This window comes from Cariama cristata, unplaced genomic scaffold (genome assembly GCF_000690535.1).
Source record: "Cariama cristata isolate BGI_N322 unplaced genomic scaffold, ASM69053v1 scaffold21820, whole genome shotgun sequence".
NCBI classification, from domain to species: Eukaryota; Metazoa; Chordata; class Aves; order Cariamiformes; family Cariamidae; genus Cariama; species Cariama cristata.
Window position 1 is genome coordinate 1 of NW_009593228.1, and position 27998 is coordinate 27998.

A 27998-nucleotide genomic window follows, 5' to 3' on the forward strand; every position below is an offset into this window, starting at 1 on the left:
TGGGTTTCACCTTTTTTCTGATTCTCCTCTTCATCCCACTGAGGAGGGGCAGGGGAGGAGTGAGCGAGCAGCTGTGTGGTGCTTAGTTGCTGTCTGGGGTTAAACCATGACAGCAGTAAAGTCCAGTCACTGCTATAACAATTATTAATCTATAAACACAACAGACCTAGGTCATATTGATGCTGCAAAATCACTAAAATCCACCATACCATCCCAAGGGCTGTTTCCCAAGGGCTTTCACTGTGCCACCCAATACCAGGTACAACTGAGAACTTTATCATATCATCTGGGAGCTTTCTGCATAGTCCCAGGGCACACACACATACAGTCATCAATTTATGCACCTACAACATAGGCTATATTAGAGTTTGTTACCAATGAGAGCCCACTACAAGCAGTTTTCTGTGACGGTAATTTCCACCCATCACTATATGTAAAAATCCTGGTTGAAGACAAGACAAAACTGATAAGTACAGTGATAAATAATAGCTCCCTTTGCTGTTCATGCTTACACCCTTGTAATTCCCCAGTTTACCTGGGATGTGCTTTGCCCAGCCAATGATCACCACCAGTTCCCTGTCTGCCAGGTCACAGAGGGTTGTCAGGGCTTTGATGTCACTCTCTGGCATGGTTGGATCAGGCATGGCATAAATCTTCTCTGGCTCAGCCACCAGCAAGTGGGAGACAATCTTAGTCACTGCAGATTTCAAAGAAGAAGTTGTTGTTGTATCTCTCATGATGTAAGGTTCCATAACAGCCCTTTCTAGAAGGACCTTCCTGGGACAACATATGACTATAGAGCCCATAGGACCTCAGAAATGGTTTTAGTCACAACAGAAGACTACACACTGAAGCTACACAAGCTGTAGCGATCTGCTTATGCCAGACCAGCTCTGTACAGAGATGACAAAAGCAGGAAGCTACTGTAAGGTTGTCTCAGGTAGGTCCAACAAGGGGAGGAGGAGGCACGAATAATCACTTGGTGGGATGTGGAAAAGTTTAGAGAATGGTGGGTAGTATGGAAAAGAGAAATCAGCATGGGACCAGTTTTGTTAACATAGGTTGGATACAGGAAACGGTTGGAGTATCACTAAATGGATTTACATAATCTCCTAGGAAAGGTCTGCTATTTAACCCTAGGTACAATGAATACAGCACCTGGGCTGTACCTTAGGTGTACCTAATCCACCTCTGCATATGAGGTAGATCATAAGAAAAAAATCCTAGTGCTGGTGACTGATATGGGAATTGGAAGTGACAACTGCTCCATTGTATGTTTTGGGAGACCAATAAAAAGAAACTTAGTGGTTGCTCAGAGGACCACAATTCAAGACCAATACGTACGTGGCTTTTTAGCTGGGGGAGGGATCTGTAAGGTCAGATAAGTGCTACTCTCAGAATCCAGTCTCCTTTTGTATTTCTGACGGCCTCCACGGACTCGATCCAGACGAACACCTGCAGGTAAAACAAGATAAACTCTCATGATTCATTAGTGCCACAGGGAACCTTGACATGCAGATGCTAAAATTTGCTAAGTAAGATGTTCCCCACACTCCAGGGAGCTTCCCTCTCCCAAACACTTGAGATCTCAGCTGAACCCAGCAATCCCAATAATACCAGCTAGACTGCCTCCAGCTCTAACCATGCTGCTGTAAGCTTTACTTTTATTCAGAACATTAATGAAAACAGAAATTAACCCATTCAAACTCTTGAATCACCATCAGTCTGATGGGCAAATGAAAAGCTTCAGACCTCAATGCCCTCTAGATGATCTTGCTTTGAAAAAGAAAGACTTTAAATGCCAACTAAAGGTGCAATTATAAAAATAAGCTTTTAGATTGTTCTTAAAAATGAGAAGTTAAATGATCTGTGACCTCTCACTGTTTATATTCAAAAAAAGTGACCTATAGCAAATAGATTATGAACTATGAATTCAACAAAGATGTTTCAGCCTTGATCAGGTAAGGCAGCTGTAATAAAAGTAGAACTCAAATAAATCGCAACAACTTCTACTACAACAAAGCAATGATAAAGTAGGGAAGCACTGAAGAATTTGTTGCAGCTCTTTCAAAATACCATGAATCAAACTGCAAATAGCACACTGAAAACAGTTCCCAGTGACTGAGAAGTACCAGTCACTGTCACCATGCAAAAAAACCCATAGGAGCTTCAATAGACCAGGAACAGCAAAAAAAAACGCTGTATTAGTACAAAAGACAATGTTAAAAACAAATCATGAACAAAGCCATAGATATTTGTCCAATTGTCCGTTATTTCTGGCCAGCCATGTGGTGTCTGGTAGCTCGTTCTTGTGAAACTGGGGTAACTCAGTCTTGCTGGGAGAAAAAGCTATTGCAAAAAGAAAAATAATCTTTCAAGGTAAATGTAGGAGTATTCAAATAGAATAAAAATTTTAATTTAGACTATACAATTACTTCCTTAGAAACACACATGAGTTTATCTAGTCTGATCACAGGAAACAAAGATGTGATCAACTTACTAATCACATAGAGCCATTAATATTTTGCAATCAATCCACTACATAAACACAAACAACTAAAAGCAAACACTCCAAATCAGTTTTGAAGTGATGCTTTTTGAACAACTTCTACACCTGAAAAAACCTGCAGTCTGCTGACAAATATGCTACCCTAGAAAGGTGCATGTCTGTCACTTACACTGTGCGTTTCAATGCCACATTGCTTACTATATCATGGAGAAGAGAAAGCTTTTATTGTAATGCTCACGCCAGCCCCACTTGTACCACATGAAACTGTCACTTGTCACAACATCACGGCTGGAGCACCCAAACCAGCTTGACTGACAGACCGTACCAACAACCCCTCAACAGCAAGAATAATCAACGCCAACCAGGCCAACAGCAGTCAGTTATACAGTCTGACAGCAAAACCTCTCTGGCAGTAGCAACACCCACACGGGGGTCTAGGTGGCATTACCTGTAAGCCATGGTATGTAGGGACAGAGGTTCATAGGCATTATATTATTAATGCTATATAGCTGCTTCCTTTTAAGAGTCCTGCTGCTCCCATTGAGCAGGAGAAGCAGGAACTCTCCAGAGCAAAGGAACTACTGTGGCAAGTGGCTGCTATGGAAGGATGGCAGATGTTGAAGACGGAGAGAAAGACATGAAGCTGAATAGGTGAACTCAGATCACACTGAGTAATTTCCTTCCCCTGGTCCATTTTCTATTCCTGACTCTTTGTGGAGAATTCACTGACAACCCTAAGCATAAGTACCACCTTTCTCCTCTGTTACGTGGTAATGTGTTGCCCATTGCTTCTTTTACATCCATTCCCAGCAGCAGATAGCCTGTGAGCAAGACTCCTTCCTGGGAGCCCCAACACGTTCCAGAGAGCGATTTCAGAAAAAGCAGCCAGGGAATCCCAAACCTGAGATTATCTAGGGAGATCCCTGAGGAACAGTACTAATGAAGTCCTGGACGAAGCAGGAAACTTTCATTTCTGTCCATGGTTTCTTTCCCTCTATAAATGTGCCCTGGTTTCCTAAGAAAGACGACCTCTATTCCATGCTGTGCTGTATGAATGACATTTACCTATAAGCCAGGAGAGGAGGGAGAGACACACATTTCAGGAACTGCCAGTAAACCAAGTAACCAGGTGTGAAAATTAAAAAGGTCAGGAATACACTGTTCAAAGATTATGGAGGAATTCAGAAGAGGCTGCAGGACTTCAGGCCTGAATCACAGCTCCCCAGGACCCTTGCAGAAGAAGTGTCATAGGGGGGTCCATTCCCTCCTGCCAGTGTGCAGGATGTCATTGGTGCAGGGAGATGCCATTCTCAGCCCAGGAGAAACCAACACACAGCCCTCCAGGATGCTTTCACCGTGCAGTTTGATAAGTGGGGCTAGACGGTGGGGGGAAGGGGGGCTGGAATGGGAGGAAATGGGGGAAGGAGCTCATTTCCTTCCCCCAAGGAGAAGCATGCCATCCTCCAGTGCTTGGCACAGGGAAGGCTGTACAGGTTGCAGCAGTATTAGGGACCCTCAATCAGATTATAAGGACACAAAGGACTTAAGTGCATTAAAAAAAGATAAGAGAGACGCAGAGAGATTTACCCTCCATCCCTCCTTCCCTCACTGAGCAGATAGAGGTCTGTTTGCCCAAGGACTTTGGCTTGTTAATTTTGAACAAGTGTTTGTCCTCCTTTTGTTCCCCATCCTGTGCAACACTCCTTGAGGCAAATGTTTTCAATCAGCATTTGCAGAGCCACTGTTCTACCCTGTCGTCGCTCCAGCCGCAGAGCCGGTGAATAGGCTGACCCTGCGTAGCGCATCCCAGCCCCAGTTGCTGAGTGCAGTAACCTGCAGGTGCTACAGCAAACAAAAGCATTTCAACCCCTGCGCCCCTGACTATGACATTCCAGACATAAGCGTCACGGCAAAATCCCTTCCCCAAAGATCTGACAGCCTAATGGGTCATATCTGAATAGAGGGAAAGGGCATGGCCAAATATCTGGACCTGGTACTGAGGTGTGGTATTCGAGTGGCTTGTTAATGCCTGCTGTTCTACTTTGATTTCCTTGGTGGCTGACTTTAAGATAGGCAGGCTGATTACAGCACAGCTCTGAGAGGGACACTAAAGGACATTAAAATGGAGGGGGGAGGTACAGTGGGTGAGCTCAGAGAAGGAGCATGAAGGAAAGCACTGAGCAGAGAAGAAATGGAGGGGGATGTAAACTGAAAAATGAATGGAAGTGAGAGAGTAAGGAGAAGGGAGATGACAGAGAGAGCTGGAGCAAGGTTGAGTGGTACATACACTGTAATCCCAAGGGCAGATTTCACACCAAATGTGCAGCCACCTGAGCTTTAACTGCAAGGTGCAGCGGCCACTTACGAGATGCAGCTGGTCTGTACTAAAGACTCTTACATAGGATTTGGTGCCACAGGCTGACAACAAGACAGCAGCAAGAGAAAGCAGTTCTCCTGCACATTTCTCACATGGATCGCAACTGGCCAGTTCCCAGGAAAGAAGGCACTCACCCTACAAAACTCTCATCACCATAGGCACTCCTTGACCCCCCTTCTTGACAGTTTCAGCAAGGAGGGGCTGCTAGAGCGGTAAAGAAGGGATGGTTTATGTACATAATGTGAGATGCAACAGTACAGGCCAAAGTTTGGGAAGTACCACCCCTTGATAATTTACCTTTCTGGCAGCTGCTTCTTCACAAATGATGGCTACCTATGCTGGAAACATCCCCTCTCCTCCCGCTCCCTTGTGTTGCAAGGAAGTGCTGCTGTTCACTGAATCTTGTTACTTTTTGAGGGACCCTGCATAAGAGTCCTGGCACCCCATCTGACCTAGGTGTGGAGCTGACCCCGGATTCTGCGACAGGGATTGCGTCCCCGCTCACCGGCAGCACGCACGCAGCTGCCCAGCCTGCCTGAGCCCCCTCTGACCGAGCAGGGAGAGTAGGGCCTCTCTCTGTGCAGGACTTTTCGGCTCAGCATCCTGCCTGGGGTAGGGATGTCAGTTTTCTAAGCGTCCTGTGGGTGCCACTCGTGTTCCAAGCACTCTTGCAGAGAGGTCTGTGCCAGCACCAAGCCTCTGCAGTGGGAGAGCGGATCTGCTGATCTGTTCAAGCTCCCTGCATTTCTCTGACATGCCCCTTGGAGAGACGTCTGCCCGACAACTTTGGGATCAGATGTCCCCTTGCTGACTTGATAACATCAGGCTTTGGGTTTTTTTTCTTAATGGAAGTAAAATAATTCCAGCTTTTTTTAAAAGCTGGATGAAGGCCGAGTCTGTCGGAAGTAAAAATAGCCGAGTATGCAGAGGCAACAGCACACAGAGCCAGGTTTAGTTTCTCTTTTATTTTCTGGGGACTAAAAATACTCTTAAAAGCTCTGTGAAGCTAAGCCCTGGCCAGTGGGAAATACAGTCTAGGCCCAATATCAGCTGTCGCGTCAAATTACTAGCCTCACCTCACTTTCCATCCAGTCCTGTCACATGCCCATGAATTGATAGGAACAGAAAGATCTATCTTGCCAAAAGAGCTAACGGAGGAGCCAAGCTACAGGGTTTGCACAGTACAGTGTGTGTCTAGACCAAGAAGGACACAACCAAAGGGAACACAAGGCAAGTGCTGGCCAGGGAGCAATGCACACAGGGCTGCTTTTGCCGAGCTTTCCAGAGACACCAGCCAGGTCCTGTGCCCACTGCCCACCTAACCCTTGAGATGCAGTTTCTGCATCAATGCAGCCTGCTTGCTCTCCCAGGGCCTGCACTGGGGTGGTGCTCTGTAGCTAACAGAGATGCCCCTCTCCCCAGGAGCTGCAGTCTAAGGTACATGGGTTGTCACTGCCCAAGGAAGCTGGAAGGCATAGGCTAAGAGCAGAGAAGAAAGGAAGGGAGAAGTGTTGTGCCCAAGGTGTCTCCTACAGAATTTCCGTCTCCCTTTTTGCTCTGAACTTCAGGAGGGACAACAGGATGTGGCGATGGGATGAGAGAGCCAGGAGGAGGCCTATCAAGGAAATAGAGAGCAGCGATGACCATAAAAGTTAGACTTGCCAAGATGGGCAAGGAAATAGACTATAGGGAAAGGCATCCCTGTCTAGCAAGAGTGGAGAGGCTGCAACCTGATTAGGCTCTCTTCTTACTCTGAGATTCTAGCACGGGAAGAGGAAAAGACCCCTTTATACCATTAGGCTCTTATATTGCTGCAAGAAGAGGCCAGCCCCTGGAAAAACCTCCTGGCGGATGACTGGTGCAATTACCCAACTCATTTGAAACACAGGAAAGCAACTTGAGGGTCGCAGGTCACCATGGCCAGAAAAAAACAGCGACTAGCATGGTGCAGGTCAGCAAGCCTGGGAATGACACTTGCAATGGGAGGGTGGGGAACTAGCCTGGGGAGGGGGGCAGTGGAGTTGAAAAATCCATCTCCTGTGTTACAAGGACCTACAGAGAGATTAAATCAGTTCCAGCAGGATGTTGCAGCCTGCTCCACCTTTGATGTTTTCAGGGATGTGTTAGTCCAGTAGGAAAGCTCCTTTGCTGTCTGTCTGGCTAAAGAGTCCCTGGACTCAGAGGGACAGGTTAGCCCTGTGATGCCTGATGATTCCTGGGACCAGAGGCTGTCACATGCCTTGGAGCAGTGACACAAGGTGTCCTTGCTCATCACACACAGAAACACAAGCAGCATGTCCCAGGTGGCTGGTCCAAAGCAAACGGGATCTGGTGTAACCCACAGCTTCCAAACCAGCCCTTCTCCTCTGCCAATGCCAGCTGCATGGCTGCCAGCTCTGCAGAGGTGTCTCTGCAGCATTAGCTGTTGTTGCCTCTCAAATGTACAGCTTCCTTCCTGTGCTGAGCCCCTCTCACCTCGCTGCCCAATCACCCTGGAAAGTCCAGAATTAACAAGGGCTTTTGGAACAGGTAGAGGAGCTTAAGCATGGATCAAGAACCAAATTTTTAGATGTGTGACACAATGGAGAGGCCCCCACCACTGCAGGGAGAGAGGCTCGCTTGTGACGGAGATCCACAGAGGTGAGGGAGTTAGACACACCAACACAGCGTGCTGCTGCTTTGGCCAGCCTCTTAGAGCAGCTCTGCTTGGGCCTTGCAGCCTTGAAGTCTCTCCTGAAGTCCTCACCTCAGCAGTGGCTTTTCCAGCTCTAAGAACTAGTGTTCACTTATTATTTAACTCTTAAATTAGAACAGCTGTGCCAGGCAATTCTGAGGAAAGACCCGCCCAGGATACCGTGCAGCCCAAGGGCTGGCACAATCTTCAAAGGTGAGTCGGGGAAGGGACTGAGAATCTCAGCAGAGCTGAGTGACTGGTGAACATAGGTCACCAGAGGCTGGACAAATGTTCATACACATGCCTTAAGTTACTGTCAAGCAGTGGGACATACATTCGGTCCCACCCGACTCCTGCTTGTCTCAGAGGATCTTACCTACCATGTGGTCAGAACTGCCTGAAAGCTTGTGTCACAATGGTTGGGGTCTAAGAATCCCTGGATAGTGGCAGCTTTTATCAGCTTCCTCTTCTCTGTACATGTTATAAGAGCACTACGCACAATTTCTGGTGACAGAATGCACAAAGTGTTTGTCATAAACCGGTGTAGAGGGGATGCCTCTCTGAACCCACACAGATGTACATCGATGGAGCCTGGACTTCATGTTAGATAGAATGGAGATTTAGTTAGGCATGGCAAGAACCTAGGAAGATTAATAATTCAAAACAAATGGGAAGAACCAAACTGAACAGATTCATAATCCATTGGATATAGCAGAAGGTGTGGGGAGGGTCCTGCATGCACCAGTCTTAAGGCCAGAAAAGAGATACCAAGTGCCGTCAGCCCAGCGTGCACTTCGGGGACAGCCCATCCACTGGATGCCTCCTTTTTGCAGAATTACCATTGCCCTGCCAAAGGCGGCACGTGCTCTGTGTCATGCCATCATCCAGCCCAGCTCCAGCCACATCGCAAATGTTCAATTCATGCCTGGGAAAATAGTTGGGTGTGGATGATATAGACATCAAGATGCCACTCACTGCATCTGGAGATCCTGTTTCAAAGGACAGCGGGTTGCCTGTCTGTTTTTAAACACAGGGGTGTTTTAGAGAAAGAAAAACCATTTTTCATTCTCTTTTTTCATTTGGATGCCTCCGATAGTGATATTTCTGGCACCGGCTGGAGGCAGAATACTCTATAAATACAAAGCCATTAAATCGCATGCAGCAGCAACCTGATCAGGGCTGCCTTTTAATTTCCTGACATGAGCTGGCCACTAACCCAATTACCCAGAATCCCCGGAGGAGCCCTCATCCTTCCCAGGAAGCACAAAGCAAGAACCCGAGCATATTGCAGGGATGTCAGCTGAGCTTTCACTGAAATCAAATATCTCTTTGAGAACACATGGTCTGGAAGCAGGGATGGGGGCAGGAGGGAGAGGTTGCTGGAAACACTTTTCTCCATTGAGAGGTTCTTTCACTTGAAAACAGAAATGAAACACCCTCCATTTGGTGATGTTGCTGAAAAGGAGCTCTGCTGTTGATTCAGTTATCTGGATTCTAGTGAAGGATGAAGGGAAACTTACTAAGTGGAAGTAGTTTGAGATTGCCAGTGCTTGGAATCCCTTGTTTAGATAGTAGATAACTGCACCCAATTTATAACGTCACAGAGCCAGGCCTGCCCAGGGTGACAGATTTGTTTCCTTGGGAAACATTTACGACATCATCCACTGGCTGCAGCTGGTAAGGGAAACAGCAAAGTTAGGAGTAAACACTAGGAAAGGTCCACTGGCTACAGAGTTTCCTAATCAGCCAGGGTCTTGAACAGGAGGAGCATGGATTTAAGAGATAGCCACTTGTGATATCTGGAGATTACAGGCTCACCATCTCTGAAGCGGGGACCACCTCCAACATTCACAGAGATGCAGGCACTTAGGCAGCACAAGGGTTATCAGGTAGTTGCACGATCCTGGGAGGCAGGGTATTCCCAAAGACACTGGGGACAGGAGGGAAAGGGGAAGAATTAAGAGGAAGATGACCTGAATGAACTTTGTGGATCTCCTCTGTTCACTTCTCATTCATATTTCTCTACCTGGCAGTGTCAGTATCCACACATTCCAGCAATTACTACATCAGAAATTAGATTGGACAGATAGGAGTCCAAGAGCTTGGGGGATTTTTAACAAAGAATTTGGGTGCCTTGTTGAATTTTAACATGTCCCCTAGCATTTCTTATGGAAATGCATTAGGAGCAAAGGAACAAAGCCTAAGAAATGAATGGTTGTATCTGGGATTACTACACCACAGCAGATACACTTCTGGGAAGAAACAGTTATGAAGATAAAATACATCATATGCCTTTCCTGGATAATTGCCTAACTTCTCTCTTGCTCTTAAAGAGCCTCCCTTTTCTGCATCCAGATCAACATTACCTTCCTCTACTTTCCCTCCTTGCATTTGTAGACTTCACCCTCACCACACAAGAAATAGCTGCTGGGTGACTCCTGAGAGCCAGGACGCTAGGCCAGAGGACAACTTGCCTTCAAAGACATTCAGAATGGGGCAAAGCACCTCGTACAGGGCAGTTTCCTATCCTGGGAATTCCCACTCCTGCTTTTATCACAAGAAACACATGTAGATCTGGGGGACTCCAGAAACATCTTCTGTTTTCTGAAATAAGGTACTCCTGGTCTACCATAGGACACATCCCCAGGGCCCTTTCAGTCTTCGCCCTCTTTCTTGGAAGCCAATCAGTGATGTTTGCAAGAAACTGGACAGAAGCCAGTCACACGTCTCAGAAAGTTACTCTTAGGCCTCAGCCATGAGCAGGACTCCGAGGAGACAAGTCTCAGCACTGTCAGGGAGCAGAAGACAACCGATCTTCAGCAACATAATACACATTATTCCTATTAAGGAGGAAAACAACATTCAAAGGCTGGTGGAATAATGGATGACATCTCAATGCCTGGATGAGATTTTTTTAAGCAGTTATTTTCTTTGCTGTTTGGTTTGCCACTGTCTGATGTGACACATGATTGCACATGCATGACCTTCATGAAAGTGTTAGTGACCCAGCTTTGCTTTCTTTTCAGAACTGTTTATGGTCTATCTGGGTCTCTGCAGATGTGCCAGCACAGAACAGGGAACAACACAGCTTTAGAAACAATACAAGTGGGAATCCATTGAAGAAAAAATTCTGCAGGGCTTCCACAACAGTAAAGGACCAAATGCCCAGACAACAGCCAGTCTACTCTATTTGGTATAGTATGGTTTGGCATGTCGAGTATTGCCACTCCTCCACTTGCCTGTCTGTGATTTCTATCCAAAGATGAGTTCTGTAATGAGAGGCCTTGAACTTCCATTGCACCTTACCTGTTATCCCCATCCCTCTTCCCATGATCTCAGAACATTTCCCTTTCATGAACTGACTGTACTGGGTTTATGTGGCAAGATTTTGGTAGCAGGGGACTGCAGGGGTGGCTTCTGTGAGAAGATACCAGAAGCTGTCCACATGTCAGACAGAGCCAGCTCCAGATGTCTCCAAAACAGACTCACCGCTGGCCAAAGCTGACTCCGTCAGTGATGCTGGTGGTACCTCTGTGACAACATACTCAAGAAAGGGTAAAAAACGCTGTGCAGCAGTTGTGAGAGAGGAGTGAGAAAATGCAAGAGAAACAGCCCTGCAGATACCAAGGTCAGAGAAGAAGGAGGGGAGGAGGTGCTCCAGGTGCCATAGCAGAGATTTGCCTGCAGCCTGTGGAGAAGACCACGGTGAAGCAAATTGTCCCCCAGCAGCCCATGGAGGACCACAGTAGTGCAGATATCCACCCTGCAGCCTGTGGAGGACCCCACACTAGTGCAGGTGGACGTGCCCTGAAGGAAGCTACAGCTTGTGGAGAGCCTATGCTGGAGCAGGCTCCTGGTAGGAGCTGCAGCCCGTGGAAAGGAGCCCATGCAGGAGCGGGTTTTCTGGCAGGAGCAGTGGCTTGTGGGAGACCCACACTGCAGCAGTTTGCTCCTGAAGGACTGTACCCTGTGGAAAGGACCCATGCTGGAGCAGTTCTTGAAGAACTGCAGTCTATGGGAAGGACTCATGTTGGAGAAGTTGATGAAGGACTGTATCCCATGGGAGTGATCCCACACTGGAACAGGGGAACAGCATGAGGAGGAAAGAGCAGCAGAGACAAAATGTTATGAACTGACCACAAACCTCCAGTCCCTATCCACCTGTGCTGCTTGGGGTGAAGAGGAGGCAGACATCATGAGTGAATTGAGCCTGGGAGGAATCAGAAGTGGGAGGAAGGTGGTTTTAGTTTTGTTTTTATTTCTCAATATCCTACTCTCTTATTAACTGGCAATTAATTAAATTAATTTTCCCCAAGTCTAGTTTTGCCCATCACAGTAATTGCTGAGTGATCTCCCTGTCATTATCTCGAGCCACAAGCTTTTTCATCTTATTTTCCCCTCCTGTCCTGCTGAGGAGGGGGAGTAAGAGAGTAACTTGGTGGGCACCTGGGAGCCAGCCAAGGTCAACCCACCACACTGACACACAGAGAAGGACTGACATCACTGTCCTCATCACGGTGCCATTCTGCAAGGTGACACACAGGACTGTGACTTCAGAGAGGCAGCAGAGGTGTGGAGGGCAAGGCTGTGAGGTCATGTTTAACCGGCCAATGTCCAAAATCAAACCTCTGAGCCCACTTACACAAGCCATGTGTCATCTGAAATTACACCTACCTCTTGAAGACAAACAAATTGCTGTAGAACAGAAAGGCCACGGGTGGCTAGAGCGTGAATGGCAAGCGTATATTCTCCACAAAACTGACAAGGTATATTGAGATTTTAAAAGAGACCTGCCAAACCACTGAAATTTCTCTATCCATCACTCTAGACAGCCAGAGAGATCTAGATCTACTTTGTAGAGCCCAGAATCAAAGAGCTACACTTCAGTCATTGTGGGCACAAGACAGTGCCAGGAGCAAAGAGAGGTAATGGGGTGGCCAAAGACAGGGATGCCCAGCACTGAACAATGCGTCTCCTCTGCAAGTTGCAGGGCATGCATTCCTTCAGTGGCCACCCCCACTGGCCAGGGATGTACGTAGATATCATCTTCTCCATTTGGGGTCAGCAGTATCATAGCTTGCTCAGGTTTCCCTGATATTTGCAGAGCAGTGGGGGATGTACTTCTGCTGGTCGAAGGTGTGAAGATGCCCCATCTCCTGAGGCCTTGCAGGCTCTCAAGGCTATGAGCCGCAGAGAGCAGGTTTTCTGGGTCGGTGCCTCTTCACAGGGGCACTGGGACTGGAGTCTGCTGGAATCTTGGACTCCACATTCAGCATCTTCCTATCTGAGCCTGCTAGTGAGGGGCTAATTAATGCTCTCTAGGGGCATGCTCCAGATGGAAGGGGAAAGTGAGAAACAGGCAGCCAGACAGGCCAACACTTCAGACATCTGAGCCAGTTGGGCTCCGTCGGCAGAGCTTTCTGCCTGCTGCGTTCCCCAGTGAGTCTCGCCTGCCCTGCAGCGTCACGCCAGGAGAACCTGAGACAGCAAAGCTCTGGTGTCCGTGCAGTTCCCTCGTTGCAACGCATTGATCGGAGCTCTCTTAAAGAAAGTGGCCTGGATATCTGAGACACCTATTGATTGCTCCATTGGCTCTCTTCCTGCCCTGATCCTCATTCACTCGGCATTGCTTGAATAACCTGCACTTCTGTGTCAGGGGCAGTCTCCCCAGATCTTAAAGGGCTACACTCACAGCTGTTCACCTAGCTGCAGCCCCTGTAGGGAGGAGAGAAGATGCCTGGTGACCCTCATATGCACTCCCCCAGGGGAGAGCCTAAGTCTCTCCTGCAGCATCAAGCTGAGCATTTCAAGCATAAGGCAGAAGCTTGAAGTCATGGCTACCTGTTTTTGCCATCTTTGAATACTGGTGCCTTCTGCCTGAAGAACAGGCTCATGCCACATGTCCAGCAGGCAGGAGCTGGTATGTACATCACGTATGATGACAATAAACAGGAAAATCTTTCCTCCCTTAATAAGAAGAGATCGTGAAGCCCTTAATTAGGTACTAATGGAATATCATACTCTTCTTCTTCAGAGGAAGGACAGTTTCTTTACATAGAAATGTCCCCACTTAAGTTGCCAGCTCAGTGCCAAGGACATCAAGGAGAAACCTGTCAAGAGAAGAATTGGTTTCTAGATCTCGCCTTTAACCACAAGACCATTTTTCTCCAAACTCCTAGTAATCAAGCAGGAGAAAGAACCTGGCTTAGCAACCTTCTGCCATGGATGAATCCAAGGAAGAAGACAGAGGTACACTGAGGCAAAGTAGGAGGGGGAACCATTGAAAGGAAAAAAAAAAATCATAGCTCACTTATCAAGACACATCTTGTCCTAATGAGTGCTTGGAGACTGCAGAATAGGCTATCTGGGGAAACCAAGACATCAGGGATTTTTAAAAACAGTCAAACTCCTAGAAATGTACAGCTAGGAACACTCTTGCCCTGACAGAGAAAAGGGCTGGATGAGCTAATAGGATGACAGATCAGAGATGGAAAAGACCAATGAACCTTTTCTAATTCAAAATCCCTTGTCAATTCTGCATTTTTGAGCAAGTCAAACAATTATGGATTTGTTCTTTCCAGAAACTCCTGGCTCTGTGGAGACCAAAGACTGTAAAACAATTTTTCTCCCTTTTTGGATTTCGCTTTTAAAGATGGGTATTGATTGAATTCTGTATACTAATACTTTGTGCTTCCACCAGGCTTCACATAAAGTTAACTAATCGGTCCTCACAATCCTTTTGCAAAGCAAAGCAGTATGATCCTTATTTCTCAGCTTGGGAAACTGACCAAAAGAAAGAAAAAAAAGAGATGTCTGCCCAACATCACTTGACCACTCTGTGTTAGGACACAGGAGTCCTATTTGCAGACTGCTACTGTAGTCTCCTCTGTTCCTCTTGATATTGTCATGTGTTCTTGCATCCCATTACTATCAATAAATCTTTATACTGTATATTCCACAGCTCTAAATATTATGGGCAGGATCACAGATACACTAACATCACTAGCAAACCACCCTTCCCCAGTGGCTTTAATGGTGCCGAATCAATCCCTACATGAATAACTAAATACACTTCAGCACACAAGCAGCCTTAGAGTCAAATTTCAGTTTGCCATGAGTAGTATCCCATGAGGTTTAGGAGTTCAGGCACAGCATGCTGTGAGTCAACCTACATTGGTTCCCAGCCTAACTCTGGCCTGGAAGGAGTTAACTGTTTTCACACAATTTTGAGGTTAAGCCACAAAACCCTTCTCAGGACGCTGCTCTGGACTGTGCTAAACTCCCAGAACTGGAAGCAGAGGATGCCCTGGCCACACAGTCAGACTCACCAGCGCTGGCTCCTGTGACTCTGCTCCCCCAGCTGCCAGCTCCAAGAGGCTCAACCGCTGGATGTAGGGCAGCACAGATACAGGGAGCCAGCAAGCCTGGACCCAGGCTGCTGCTCTGCAGAGTGACTGGAGCCACATCAGGCTTTTAAGGCTGTTTTATGGGATTCATACAAACAGGCTGGAGTGTGTTACCAACCTGCGCTCCCACTAAAGCCAGTGTCACTAGTGTGGATTGGCGTGTGGGTAAGGGGATAGATCTCCTCCACGAACTACCACATGCAGAGAAGCAGGTTTCCAGTGGTCCCTCTCTAACTCCAAAAGTAGGTGCCTCCCTCCCAGCAGTGGATCAAGATCCTCTGACACCACCACCTCTACACCTAGGTCAGCGAGGGCCAGACTAGACAAGCCTGTATCTCCTCCCCTTGGTAATTGGTGTGCCCTAGCAGGAAGATATTTAACCACAGAAAATACACATCCATCAAAGAACAGAACAGGTTTAACATCTAATCTACATTCTTAACAACACTGGCTGCCATCAACTTGCCTCTCAAGAAATGAGAGAGCCCTAGTGCAAAGCAGTACGCACTCAAGTGACATCATACAATTCATCACTAGTTGCTATGATAGTATGACCTGGAAGTAAGCTGTGTGCTGGCATCTTGGCTCCAGCATACAGGACTTGTGCAGATCGCAACGAGCTGCTCTTCCTTGTGGTTAAACTGAGGGGACCATGGTCTGCCAGGTACAGCAATGCAGAGGGTTACATGCAACGCTTCTCTTGCCTTCCCCCTCCTCCCCTTGATGCCTCTCCCAGAGAGGCCCAAGGGAAACAAAGCTTTAAAGTCAATCCATAAGAATGTGTTTAATTGCCACTGAATTCCCTGTGGTCCACCTTGAATGGACAAGGATTGGGTAGGGGGGTGGGGGAAGGAAAAGCAGCGCAAGAGAGAAGCTGAACACTGCTCAGAAAGTGATGAACAGATCAATAGGCTGAGTACAACGCAGGTTGAGCATGCAGGGCAGGGGACCCAGAGCTCCCAGACAAATCTGTGCTACCCACGATCTTCAGAAAGTCTCCTGAGTGGGAATATGGGCAGACCTTCATCGCACACTGTGCCATAGCTCTGCATTAACTCCATCCTTCCCTTACGAAGCCCAGCCAACACAGTCATGATCGCGCAAGAGCCTCTCTTCCCCAACACTGCAAAATGACCTGGGGGGCAAGAAGAACACCACCCTCCAGCCTGGGGTTCCTTTGGGAAAGGAAACAGTCTGGCACAGCCAGTTTCCTGTTGTTTGTCAAATTTGCAAGTGCTAGAAGTAATATCCTAGCATGAGGGCACTGACTAGAACCACTCTCCTCTCTGGACTGGCCTCTTGGGCACTGTCCATCCTGACTCTTTTACAAAGCCTGTAAAAAGATACCTTTGGAAAGCCAGAGAGGGCAAGCGTGTAGTTAGCCTAGGAGATCCTGCAAGACCTGGGAGTCCCAGGTACTGTTGGGACAGAGAATAATTCTCAGTCTAACTCTGTCTTACCTTCTTTTAGCATCCCCACTTTGAGGCATTTCATGAAGCGACAGGCCTGACAGGACTTGCGCCTCCGTTTCGTGATCTCACATTCATTGGTGGCCGGGCAGCTGTATTCAATATTCCCTGCAATCAAACACAGAGATGGTCACCCAGGAACCACATTCTCCCCACTGACCCAGGGACAGGCTGTAGTGCCCAGATATTCCCACCACCATCAGTCTGTATATGCTATATGTTTGCTCATTCGTTTGCACACACACATACTCTGAGACCACAGCCGGCTGATGATGGCTCTTAGAGAGCCCAGCACTAATTAGAACATGTTTCAGAAAAAAAAGCAATTTTGCTCTCAGTACTGGGAGAAACCTGTCCATCCAAGGGGCTGACTGCAAAGCTGGACTTTCAGGCACCATGTGTCCTCCAGGCACGTCATCATCCCTTGTGCTGCATCCCCTATAACCTGGCCTGTTCCTTGAAGTCTGAGGCTAAGAGTGGGAGCAATTCAGACATTACCAGCATTCCTTTTGCTGCCAGTCTTGCTCCATGTCTGTGGGATGGATGTCACCTGTCCTTTCTTGCCTTGCCTGGGGGGTGAACCAGGGAGCTCAGAGATGGCATTTCCTCCTTTGCTTCCTCCTGCCAGCTGGCATACTCCAGGTAGCAGGGAAGCAGTAGGTCAGGATTGAGAAAGATGGATAAGATGTCCTGTAAAATGAACACAGGCTCTATATGCAAATCTTTCCAGTTTTACCTTATTAGTCCTTGTGCACCTGCCTCTCATCCCTCTGCACAGAACATCAGCATTTCTTTGCTCGTTCCCTTTCATTTATGATCACCTCATAACACCTCACAACACTGCCTCCAAGACAAAACAGAGAAAGAAGCATCCCAAATTTGTTTCTGGTCACATCGTATTTTATCATATGCCAAGAATGTAACTGAAACATGGATTCTAGGGTCTGATACGAGGATGTAAGTGGAATTATGCTTCATCACAGTATAATGAAACAGTTATTTAGTCCTAGAAGACAACAAACAGAAACAGCTGTCTCCATCCTGCCATTCACTTTGGAGGTGATGTTTCTGAAGAGGGCTATTCAATATTTGCTGTGGAGCAGGACTGGAAATCTAAGCTTGACAGTGTTGCATTGACAATGACAATACACTTAAGGCAGTCTAGCTACTGGGTAAATCAGGCAGCTCCGAAACGGTTTTCTAAGCTCTAGTCAGTTCAGAAGAATGGAAAAGTTGGTTTGGTGGTTTAGAGCAGGAAATTGAGATTCAAGAGTACAATCAGATCTGTAAGGAAGAGTGCAGGTAAGAGCTGAGAGAACACACAGTATGGACTTCATATATCATCAGATTAGAAGTAGAGCTTACAATTTCGTAGTACTGGGACAGGACTTGATTTTGGTTCCTACTTCTGTAATGGATTTCTATGTTCTTGTGCAAGACCCTTCCTTCCTCTAAATAAAGACCTACAATCTGATACATACCAGTCTCTGGGGATGGTGATTAGACCTTGGAGCTAACTAAGCAGTTGGAAAGCCCATTGGGAATCTGAGTGGAAAGACGGTGCACAGATTCAAAGGACCATTTGATTTATCTCACTATGCTTGGCCCATGCTGGGTGAAACCCCAGGAGCACACAATCCCCAAAGCCTAAAGGTGATCTGCCTGCTAGTTATGAATCTTCTATCTCTTGTCTCTTGTTTTGTCATAGGACTTGCAACTTGCCTCTAAGCTCCAGTCCAGCCAACCCATTCCTCACCATTGCTCACCTGCCCCCAAAATGCAGTTTGTCTGCAGGAGCAGAGTGTGCTGCACAAGTTGCTTCCACTCAGGCTGTATTTCGTCATTCTGCAGCACCTGAATTTCAATAGCCAACAATGTATCAATGTTCTCAGAGAGCTGGCAATTGAGATTCAAGCTTGATCTCAAGGTAATAAACAAACTCCTGCTCCAGACACAGAGCTCCAGCACATTACAGACCCATGAGTACAGAGGCCCTGATCTCATGATCAGATACATGCTGTGCCCCATGCAGGAACGAACAGAGCAGGAAAAAACCTGGGATAAAGCTCAAACACACTCTCACTTTAGAAGGTTTTGTCTTAGTTTCAATGCCCACCTTTCTCATCAAAGCCAGGAGCAGAGTTCTGGAGAGATGTAGGATTTCTTGTTTTGTGGTCCCAAGGCCAAAAATTAGCCCCCTAAACACAGAGGCACTACACCACGGGCACTGAGCCCTTATAGCAGCAGGAGGCAGTGACAGCCCTCATCTGGCAGCTCAACACCCCTCTAACACTGTGTCAGGCAGATCCCCCAGCTTCCCCATGCCTCCAGCCCATGGACCCCTTAACAAGGAAAGTACTGGAAATGGTCTACAAAACCTACATCACGACTAAATGTGATGGTGTCAGAGTAGGTGGAGGTACTGGTTACCATATACACCCTGTCTGTACAGCTTAAATAAACAGTTCTCAAAGGCACTTCTCTACTGGGATCATGACTGTTAAAGGAGCAGAGCAAGAGGAGGGTGGGCACTGGGCAAGCTCCCCTTCCTGGATGGCAAAGCAGTGGTCACCATGTAGTGCAGCAGCCGTGTGGTTTGCTGGTAAGCACAGGAGAAAAAATACACCCAGCACTGATGGGACATGCCAATCAGCACGCTTATTGTCTCCACATTGAACACAGCTCACGCATGCCTTCCACACACTGTGCCCAGCCTAAAGGAAGAAAGCACCAGCAGCTGCGTCTTACAGCCCTCTCTACAGGCGCAAATGCAAGAGGTGAGGCCTGCTGTACCCTCTTCACACAAGGCAATGCTGCCAAAGTAAATGGAGTTTTATATCAGGCCCCAAAACATGCTCTGTGCTGCATAGATTGAGAGCTACAGCTGGGGGCAATACCTGCCATTACTGCAGGAAACAGGGACATCACCAGGGAAGGCACAATCAGCATTACCCAAGCAGAACTTGTCCAAGAAAAACTATCGTCTCCAAAACTTTAACAAAGTTCTTTGACTTTTTTTTGTGTGTGTGTGTCTCAATTTCTTTTATGGGTCCCGGGGCTGGCTGCCAGCACAGTGAGCTGCTCACAGCTCCCTGTAATTTCTGTAAGTGCCCTGTGATAAAGTGATGAGATTAACTCATCGAAATTCCAGCAGCCTTCCAGCGGCTGGCGGTCACACCATCAGCCCGGTTGCCGGTGCAGGGGGCTCAGAGAGAGCTTCCTCTTCATTGCAGCAGCTGGGGGTGCTGCAAGGCCCCGCACAAGAGCATCAGCACACAAGGGTGCACATGGACAAGTCTGTATGCCAGTATAAAATTTGAGTCAAGTCTCTGTGTGTCGTGAACTGTAGATTACGTGACTCAGAAGGAAAGGGCAGAAAATAGGATAATCTAATAGACAAGGCCTTGCTTTGAACTGTTACTTACTAGAAGTGATTTCCTTGACTTCGACAATATTGACATTCAATCTGAAAAAACTTCTAGGACCTCACTGATGCCACAGCACAAGATTTATCTAAAAAATGATTTCAAAAAAAGAAAGTGGTGAGTGACCAGATCAGAGTTTGGATTTGTTCTAAGCCTTCATATGTCACCTTGGAGGGCAAATCTCTTCTGTGTCCTAGTTTGCTCATCTGCAAAATGAAACAAGCAAGCACCAAACCTACCTTCTGGGGAGATCGTGAGTCTTGATTCATTAAGGTACTTTAAAGCCTTTAGATGAGAGATGCTAAGAAACAGACAAGGACTAATAAAGTGATAGATCATGGGTTTTATGCTGGAGAACTGCAAAATGACCCTATTTTCTGTAAAATTAAACCTTTGATTGTTAAACAGTTTGGAACATCATTTCCAGAGCACACATAATAGGAGTACCTGAAAATTGCACACCAGAGCTTGGTCATTCAAAAGGCCCCATAGTCACCATATCTCTCTGGAAGAGGAGGGACTGGGAAGAGAAGAATGCCTCCCTGAACTTGAGAAGCACAGTAAAGTTCCATGCAGCTCCTGCCTAAGTTACAGACAGTGCTCCTCAGGGGACTTGAGCTCAGAATTAGTACAGCACTGAGAGCACAAGCTGCTCCCTGCTTCCTGATCCTGCCTTTCTATAAAGCCTTTCTACAAGGAAACTCAGGGAAGATTAGATAGAAGTAGCCAAGGAAGTCTTTAAAGGTAAAACATTTTCAGCTTCTGTTTTCGGAAGAAAACCCCCATCTTTCCTCTTTTTCTGGTTTCTTCTTCATTGCTTTTCACCATTCTTTCCCTCTTCTCTCCCTTCCTTGCATACTCTGTCCTGCTCTGCACTGCTGCACACAGATGTATCATCTCTTTCTTTGGGTGGCTCAGAGGGCCAGATGGAGGCAGCTTTTCCTGAGTTTCAGGGAAAATCCCAGATTCAGACATACCTACTATGAAGTTCCAAATGCCGTTCATTCAAGTTATGTCTTTCACCCTAGTGATCTGGCACAGCATGCTGCAGTTGTGACCAACAGTCTGGTGCCACTCTCTGCCAGACCCTGGGGTCTGGGGGCTGAGAGCAGGAATTCCTGGGGAAATCCATCTCATAGGCACCTCAGCTCATGCATTTGTTTCCTTTTAGCCCAATTCTTGTAACAATTGTTACACTGCCCTCACTTTTTTTTTGTGGTTATTGTTGGTTCGTTTTTTGGGTTTGTTTGTTTAATAAGAACTGCTTGCAAAATACTGTAGCCTTAGGAAGGTCCCACTAGGCAGGCAGTATAATGCCTCCATGGTACAGCGATTCTATTCTGCATGACTGGGACAGTCTGCAGGAGAAAGCAACGTGACTTTTCAATAAGACAGTAGCTCTGATGACACTTTCATTTCAGTACCCACAAGCTTTTGTCCTGAATACTTTTCATTTCTGATTCTGAAGATAAATAGATCATTTGGGTGTCTCAGTGAAAAGGGACCTGAAAACTGTAAAAAGGCCTTTGGTGAATGTAGTGCCAGACCAGCAGTTGCTCTGCCCTCCACAAGCACCAGTCTGACCTTCTGCACCAGGACAGGAAACACTGATCATACGCTTGGAGTGGATTCTCTATTACCTTCCACTTAAATTAGTCATTCTAACTGAGCCATCATAGCCTGACTCTTGGTGTGAGGAGAGGTACTTTGTGAAAATCAGAGGAAAACCTCTCCAATGATCTGCGTGAGGTAAGAGGTGTTATTTTTTAAGCCACAGTTTTCAGAGAAAGGGATTCAAATATTGAACCTGTAAATCTGTATTTAGGCACTTGAATAAGCGCTCTGATTTTCAGCAGGGCTATCCTGTGCTTCCAGGAACATGTCCCTGATGTAGGTGTCTGAGTATGTACAAGCATCAGTAGAGGCTCCTATTTTTGTAAAGAAAAAAGAGAGAGAAAAAAGAAAACAACCCCAAAAAACAACAACAACAATCCAACAAAAACCAAAAAAATTGCCACCCTAGTACAAGTGTTTATCACTTGCAGGAAAACGGGACTTTGGAAAAGCAGGTGAGATAAGCCCTAGTGCTTGGATTAATCAAAATTTTACTTCATGCGGCTTATACAGTAAGAAAAGCAGAAATGTGAGGACCAAGGCTTTAGGACTCTTAACGCTATGAGAGGAAAAGGAGGTAGCTATAGGTGTAACACCAGCACTGTTTGCCTCCTCAGGGTGGCACACCTGGCTCCTGCTCCACGAAAGAGGACTTGGACATTTTGCACCACCTCACTCAAATCAGCCTCCTGCTTGCACGAGCACAGAGGAGATGGGCCCTGGGGCTCCCTACTGACAAGAAGTTTGTCTGTAGGGTTTCTGACACTTTACTGAAGGTTCCACAGAAAAGATCCTTCTGCACAGAGTTCTCTGCACAGATGCACTGAGGCAAAAAGAAAACACAAAACTAATAGAGTTGAGTTGCACTGCAGATGGTTTTCTGAATCCAAGTGCTAGAGCTGTGAATAGCAAGCAGCACTCAGGCACTAGATCCAAGGAATACTGCACTTTCCCTTGTTATCCTTCAAAAATTTTTGGAAAGCTCAGAACATCTGGGTTTTTTTGGCTGTGAACTCCCATCTGAAAAGTAGCAGGCATGTTTCTGAGAAGGATAGGACAGGACAGTGCCTGGTTGCTGTGGCCGCTACTATAGGGACACAAAACCTCCCTATCACATCTCACAGGCCTTTTGCTGATCCTGTGGATAGTAATGCTCTTCTGCTCAGGAAAATGAGCAAACTCTTTCAATTGCTCCTCCCTTCCCAAGAGCCACTCTAATCACCATAACGACAACGAGGAAGCCCTAGAAGAATAAGGATTTTATTACAAACCTGTTATAAATCCCTACAAGTCTTCTGAGCTGCTTTATCCACATTTAAAGCCCCTTATTGGTGTAAGGGCATCCCAGCACAGCAGTTGTGTTGCTACACTCACTGAGTTTGAAGCTGGCAAGACTCAAGCTGGGAATCCACAAATGCAGGCACTTTGCCTGATACACAATCTGCCTATTCAGAAGATGATGGTAAATGTGTCTCTTCTCTCTGACTCTCCAATAACCAGTTGTCCCCAATACCACTCCTTGCAAGTCCTGTTGTATCACCTTATAGGTATGAGTTCCAAGCACACAATGAGATGATTCACAAAGATCAGAGAGAAAAATCTTAATTCAGATTTATTTTGCTGAGCTTTAAGCTTTTATTCTATATTAATGGGTCATTTTAGAAATAGCCTTAATTTTCACCATTTGAAGATGAAAAATAGATGAAGGGTAGTCATAGTCATGAATACTTTGAATAATAAAGGACTCATATGGTTACATAGCACTGTTATTAGTTAATATTCAGAACAGGCAAAACTGCCCACCAGTTGTAACGACTGATGAACAAAAGATAATGACGATTTATTTGATTGATATATAATGCTGTATTAAAAGAAGGAATAGAGTAGAGTTAGATTAAGAATTTGTACCCCATAAGAAATCCAGCATTTGTCTTTGTCCTAAATTTGGATGAAAGGATTAGTTAGAATTTCCATGGTACAGAAATTCAAAAAGTTTTCATTCAGAAACATCCAAAACATGTAATCTTTCATGTAACAGACCCGTTCCATTACATTCAACTAATATGAAATTCTTGGTTTCAAATCAGACCTCTCTTAAGCACCAATAGCAGCACACTTCAAGATGCTCGAAACTCAGATTCTCTCCTATCCTCACTAGATTTCATCTTCCACAATATTCACAAAGTCAGGGGATGCCCATAGCACGTGTTTTTATGGAGGACACTCTCATCATGGAGATAAATGCAGACTGCCACTAGAATATAATGGGGATCCAAAGCACAGTTGCCACAAAATACAATGATAGAGAAATAGGATTAAAATTTTGTCAGACAGCCTACGTGACTGAGAAGGCTTCAAGTCAGTTCAGAATTTCTGACTCTGCCTCAAAGCATGGGAAGTCCAGCCCTGGGGTTCAAAATAACATGTTCAGAGAGAAAGGCCTGCAGCCCAGTGGCATGTGCTGTCACCTCACCTCAGGTTTTCACCTTTCCATCTCAAGCATTGCCAGTGCTGCAAAGTGGAAATGACACACAGGTTTCCAGGCCTTGATCCTTCTCTTGGGCCATGTAACACAACATGAGAGAGGTCACAGGTGTGACTCCCCCATAACCTGTGGGACAGGTTAGGATCTGTTGTGTGATCCTGGCTTAGTTCAGCAAAACCAAACACTCCAATTCAGCTTGAAGTGAATCAACATTTTGGATTTTCCTGACTTCTTTTTTTCTCCTATCATCAAAATTTTCCTTGGGGAAATCCAACTTCATAAAAATTCTGCTTTTATTTGGAAAAATCCTACTGGTGGAAAACTCCCACATAGCAATAGTAGTGACCTCAGAGATAACCAGCCATGTCCATGCTGGCTTTCAGCCTACCTTCTCCCCATCACTTGAAAAGCAACAGCCCTCCTGCTGTCCAGGACAGCTTGGCCTTACCTGGCTAAGGGGAAAAGTGAGTTGCAGAGCTGTCAGGCTCGAAAAAGTTCTTCCCACTGCTGTAGCAGCCACAGGGGGAGTGGAGAGGCTATTGCAGGATCCTCCTGCCTCAAGACATGCAGGTTTTACATGAGTTAATGCAGCTAAAAAACCCAATGGGTAGACTGGGGTCATTTGTAGCAGTGGAGGAGGGTAGCTGGAGGGGGCACTTAGCGTGAAGCTCTGCTTCATGACCAGGGGTATCTAGATAGGGCTGCGGTAGTCTAATCATCCAGGACAGATTTAGACCCATTTTGTAACAGCATGCACACCTATTACTTAATAAAGTTACCAAATGTAGATTTGCAGATTAAGTACTCTCATAATAGTCACTACTGTTTCATCTTCCAATACTCAAGCACAGAGAAGTCAAGTTGCTGGTCCAAGACCACAAAAGCCTGATGATGAATTTACCTACTGCATCTCCTGAGCACCTGGGAAATCCCAGGATTATAGCTCCATCTCTGTGCTCAAACCATTGGGTCAACACCATTCCCAGGTATCAGAATCGTGGCAAGTCTTTTGATACTAGCAGGGAATGCAATTGTATAACATACACATCTGCATGCTTTCTGCACACCTACATTGATGTTTGGCAGCCTGGACGAAGATATTCCCACTTCTTCTGTTAGATGCTTAACACATCTACTGAATATAATAGAGTTGCAGGATGAACACCTTTTGGAAATGCGTTTGCCACTCGCCGTCCCTTTTATGTGATCCTTTAACCCTTTTCCCCTGCATACCCAGGGCTGTGCTTGGATATTGCATGCACTGCAGCAGAGCCTTGGGAACGATGCGTTTTCTTGACTCAACTAAATTCTGCAGCCCTATTTGCTGCCCACTCCCCTGGGCTCAGTCTTCAGCTCCATAGCTGAAACTGCTCACCCTCTGGCACAGCACACTCAACTCTCCCACTCTTGGAAATAAATGCATTTTGGTGCCTCAGTCGCCAGCCCAAGCTGATGACAGGGTGAGAGAAATCTCCACTTATTCCTTTCCCCCATTTGTTACACGTTAACAGGCAGTCAATTAGGGAACCACAAGGAGAATATAGCTGTGCCGGGGAGAGGGGGTTGGAAGGAAGGACTCTCCCTTCTTGGGTTTAAGTCAGCTGATGTATCACCCAGGCTGATACAGGCTGCAGGTACTGCCACCCTGCATCATTTTTTTTTATTTTCTCTGAAAACTCTTCAAAAGTTCCTAGGTCTTTTTCTCTCTCTCCAGATGAGGCCTCTCTTCTGCTCTGCCACAGAGGTGCTCCAGTATTGCTCCCATGAGGGGTTAGTTTTTCAGTCTCTTCCTATATAAGGAGCCCTTAGGGCTTTAATTCAGAGTACTACCCTGTCCCTCCTATGGCACCTGAATGTGCCAAAACAAAACACTGGGAATGGGTCCAAGTGGGGAATGGTCCGAAGGAGGGACAGAGTTGGTGCTGACAGTCAGAAGTGCAAGTAAAAGTTCATATTCAATCATAGGAGATTCAGCAATGACAAATCACAGAAACCTTGCCAGGGAACAGGCCAATGCCCTAAAGATGGCCATGCTTTCCACACAGCATAATAAAAGAGGAAGAGTCAGTGGGGCAATACAGAGTGATTATTTCCACAGCTGGATAATAGTAAGCAGAGACATCTAGAATCTAAGGAATTAAGCTAGAAATAGCAAATTCTGCAGAAACCTGGGCTGAACTGCACTCTGTACTGCTCTGTACACTCCAGAGTTGAGCATCCCCAGTGACAGCGTGTAATCAGGCCCATTCAATGAACAAAAATAAAATGAATGCTCTCCCCATATATGCATTTCTTTCATTTCACAGGAGACAAGGAAGTGTTGGTGTGGTGGACTGACCCCAGCCAATAGCCAAGTACACACACAGCTGCTTGCTCACTGGACATCTGTCTCCAGTCAACCCTCCATGGTTGGGTGAACTTAATACGCTTTCCACTGGAAGGTGAATTATCCTGACCTTTTTCCAGTTAGACAGTGTTGGAAGTAAAAGGAGCATCTGTACATCCAGGCATGTTTCCTCACACAGGGCCTGCTTGTGTAAGTACACCCAAGCATCCATCAATATTGGAGCTTGCCTGGATGCACTCCCACTTTCGGCTATACTGTTGTACCTGCATGTCTGCACATCGGCAGCTTACCTTTGGCAGTCAGGACACAGCCTTACGCCTCATACGTGAATTGTACATGCAGGAGCAATGCACTGCTTTTCATCTGCATATGATTTGAGGCGAGGTCTGTATGGAGTCCATGGCTACAAATTAAGACTGGCAGGACAGAGTGAGAACCTCTCTACTCCTTTAACGATGGCATTTTCATCTCAAGGTGCAGACATCTTTAAAGCGATGCCATCTCTTCAAATGGGCCTTAAAAACACCTTCAGAGTGCAAAATTTCCTTTCCAGGCCTCACTCCTCTAGCAGCCCCATTATCAGGGTATCAGTGCCACTAGCGGAGGCAGGAAGATCCACTAGGCCAGATACCCAGATCTGGTAGCCAGCCAGGCTAGGAACTTGGCAAAGGTTCCTACCACCACAAAGCCTAACTTCATGTCCAGGTTGATTTGGAAGGACCAGAGCTGAGCAGGAGGAGAGAGCAAGCGTACAAAAGAATGAAGGGTTAAGTGCATTGCATTTACCCTCCCTTTCCCCCTTTTATATGACATGGAAACACTGCAGTCTCAGCAAAGTCTGGGGCTGCCTCCCTTTTTTGCTATGGAGTGAATGTCTCAGTTTCCCTCCCTTCCCACCATACCTTGAATAGTCCTCTTGAAGAAGGCTTTGCATGCCTCACAAGAAGCCACGCCGTAGTGGTACCCAGAAGCAATGTCCCCGCACACCAGGCACAGCCGCTTGGGGATTGCATTGAGCATGTACTCGCACTTGGTGGGCGAGTCCTCCATGATGGCGCTGGCACAGTCGTCGTAACGTTTACGGCAGGGTCACCCAACAATGAACATACCATTAGAAAATTACCATTGAACATGGGGGGCGAGTCTAGGCCATTGGGGTGGCCACCCATGGCGATGCCGTAGCCACCGCTAGCGTCGGAGGAGCCGCTTGGGCTGTGATGGCTGATGGCGTCGATGCCAGAAGATGGGCTGGAGGGCTCAGTCTTGATGAAGGACCCACAGCTGGAGGCGAGGTGCCGCTCCTCTGTGGCCATTCTGCCGAGCAGCCTGCAGGGAGAGAGCAAAGGCACTCAGTGGCCTCCTGGCCAAATCCAGCTCCAGGCTGGTCAAAAGAGAGCCCTCCTTTCCCCACCTCAGTTCAATTCCAGTTGGTTTAGGCAGTTCAACCCCACCCAGGTCCTCCTCCTTCAGGAATATTAGTACAACTCACTAAAAACAGCCCACCTACTCCCCACAAACTCACACTACAATAAAGACAAGGCTATTCATGTAGATCATAATTTCAGGCTATTCACAGGCTGCAGTGCTGGAAAGGGGCATCAGTGCTGATGAGGCACAACCTACCCAGAGCACTGTCTGCCCCTGGGACAGCAGAAAGAAATAAGCCTGTCTGTGGCAGGCCAGGTGAAAAAG

General features: G+C 46.6%; 1 protein-coding gene across 1 annotated transcript; it reads right to left on the reverse strand.

The window, feature by feature from the left end:
• Positions 1–535: 535 nt before the first annotated feature.
• ESRRB (estrogen-related receptor beta) lies at positions 536–27625 on the reverse strand (the record flags this gene model as incomplete). Its single annotated transcript, XM_009709652.1, has 5 exons — positions 27427–27625; positions 27209–27394; positions 16427–16543; positions 1345–1455; positions 536–697 (listed from the first exon to the last, which is right to left on the reverse strand). Coding segments are annotated over exons 1-5 (769 nt in total), but the record flags the coding sequence as incomplete, so codon positions are not given.
• Between the last annotated feature and the right edge of the window lie 373 nt (positions 27626–27998).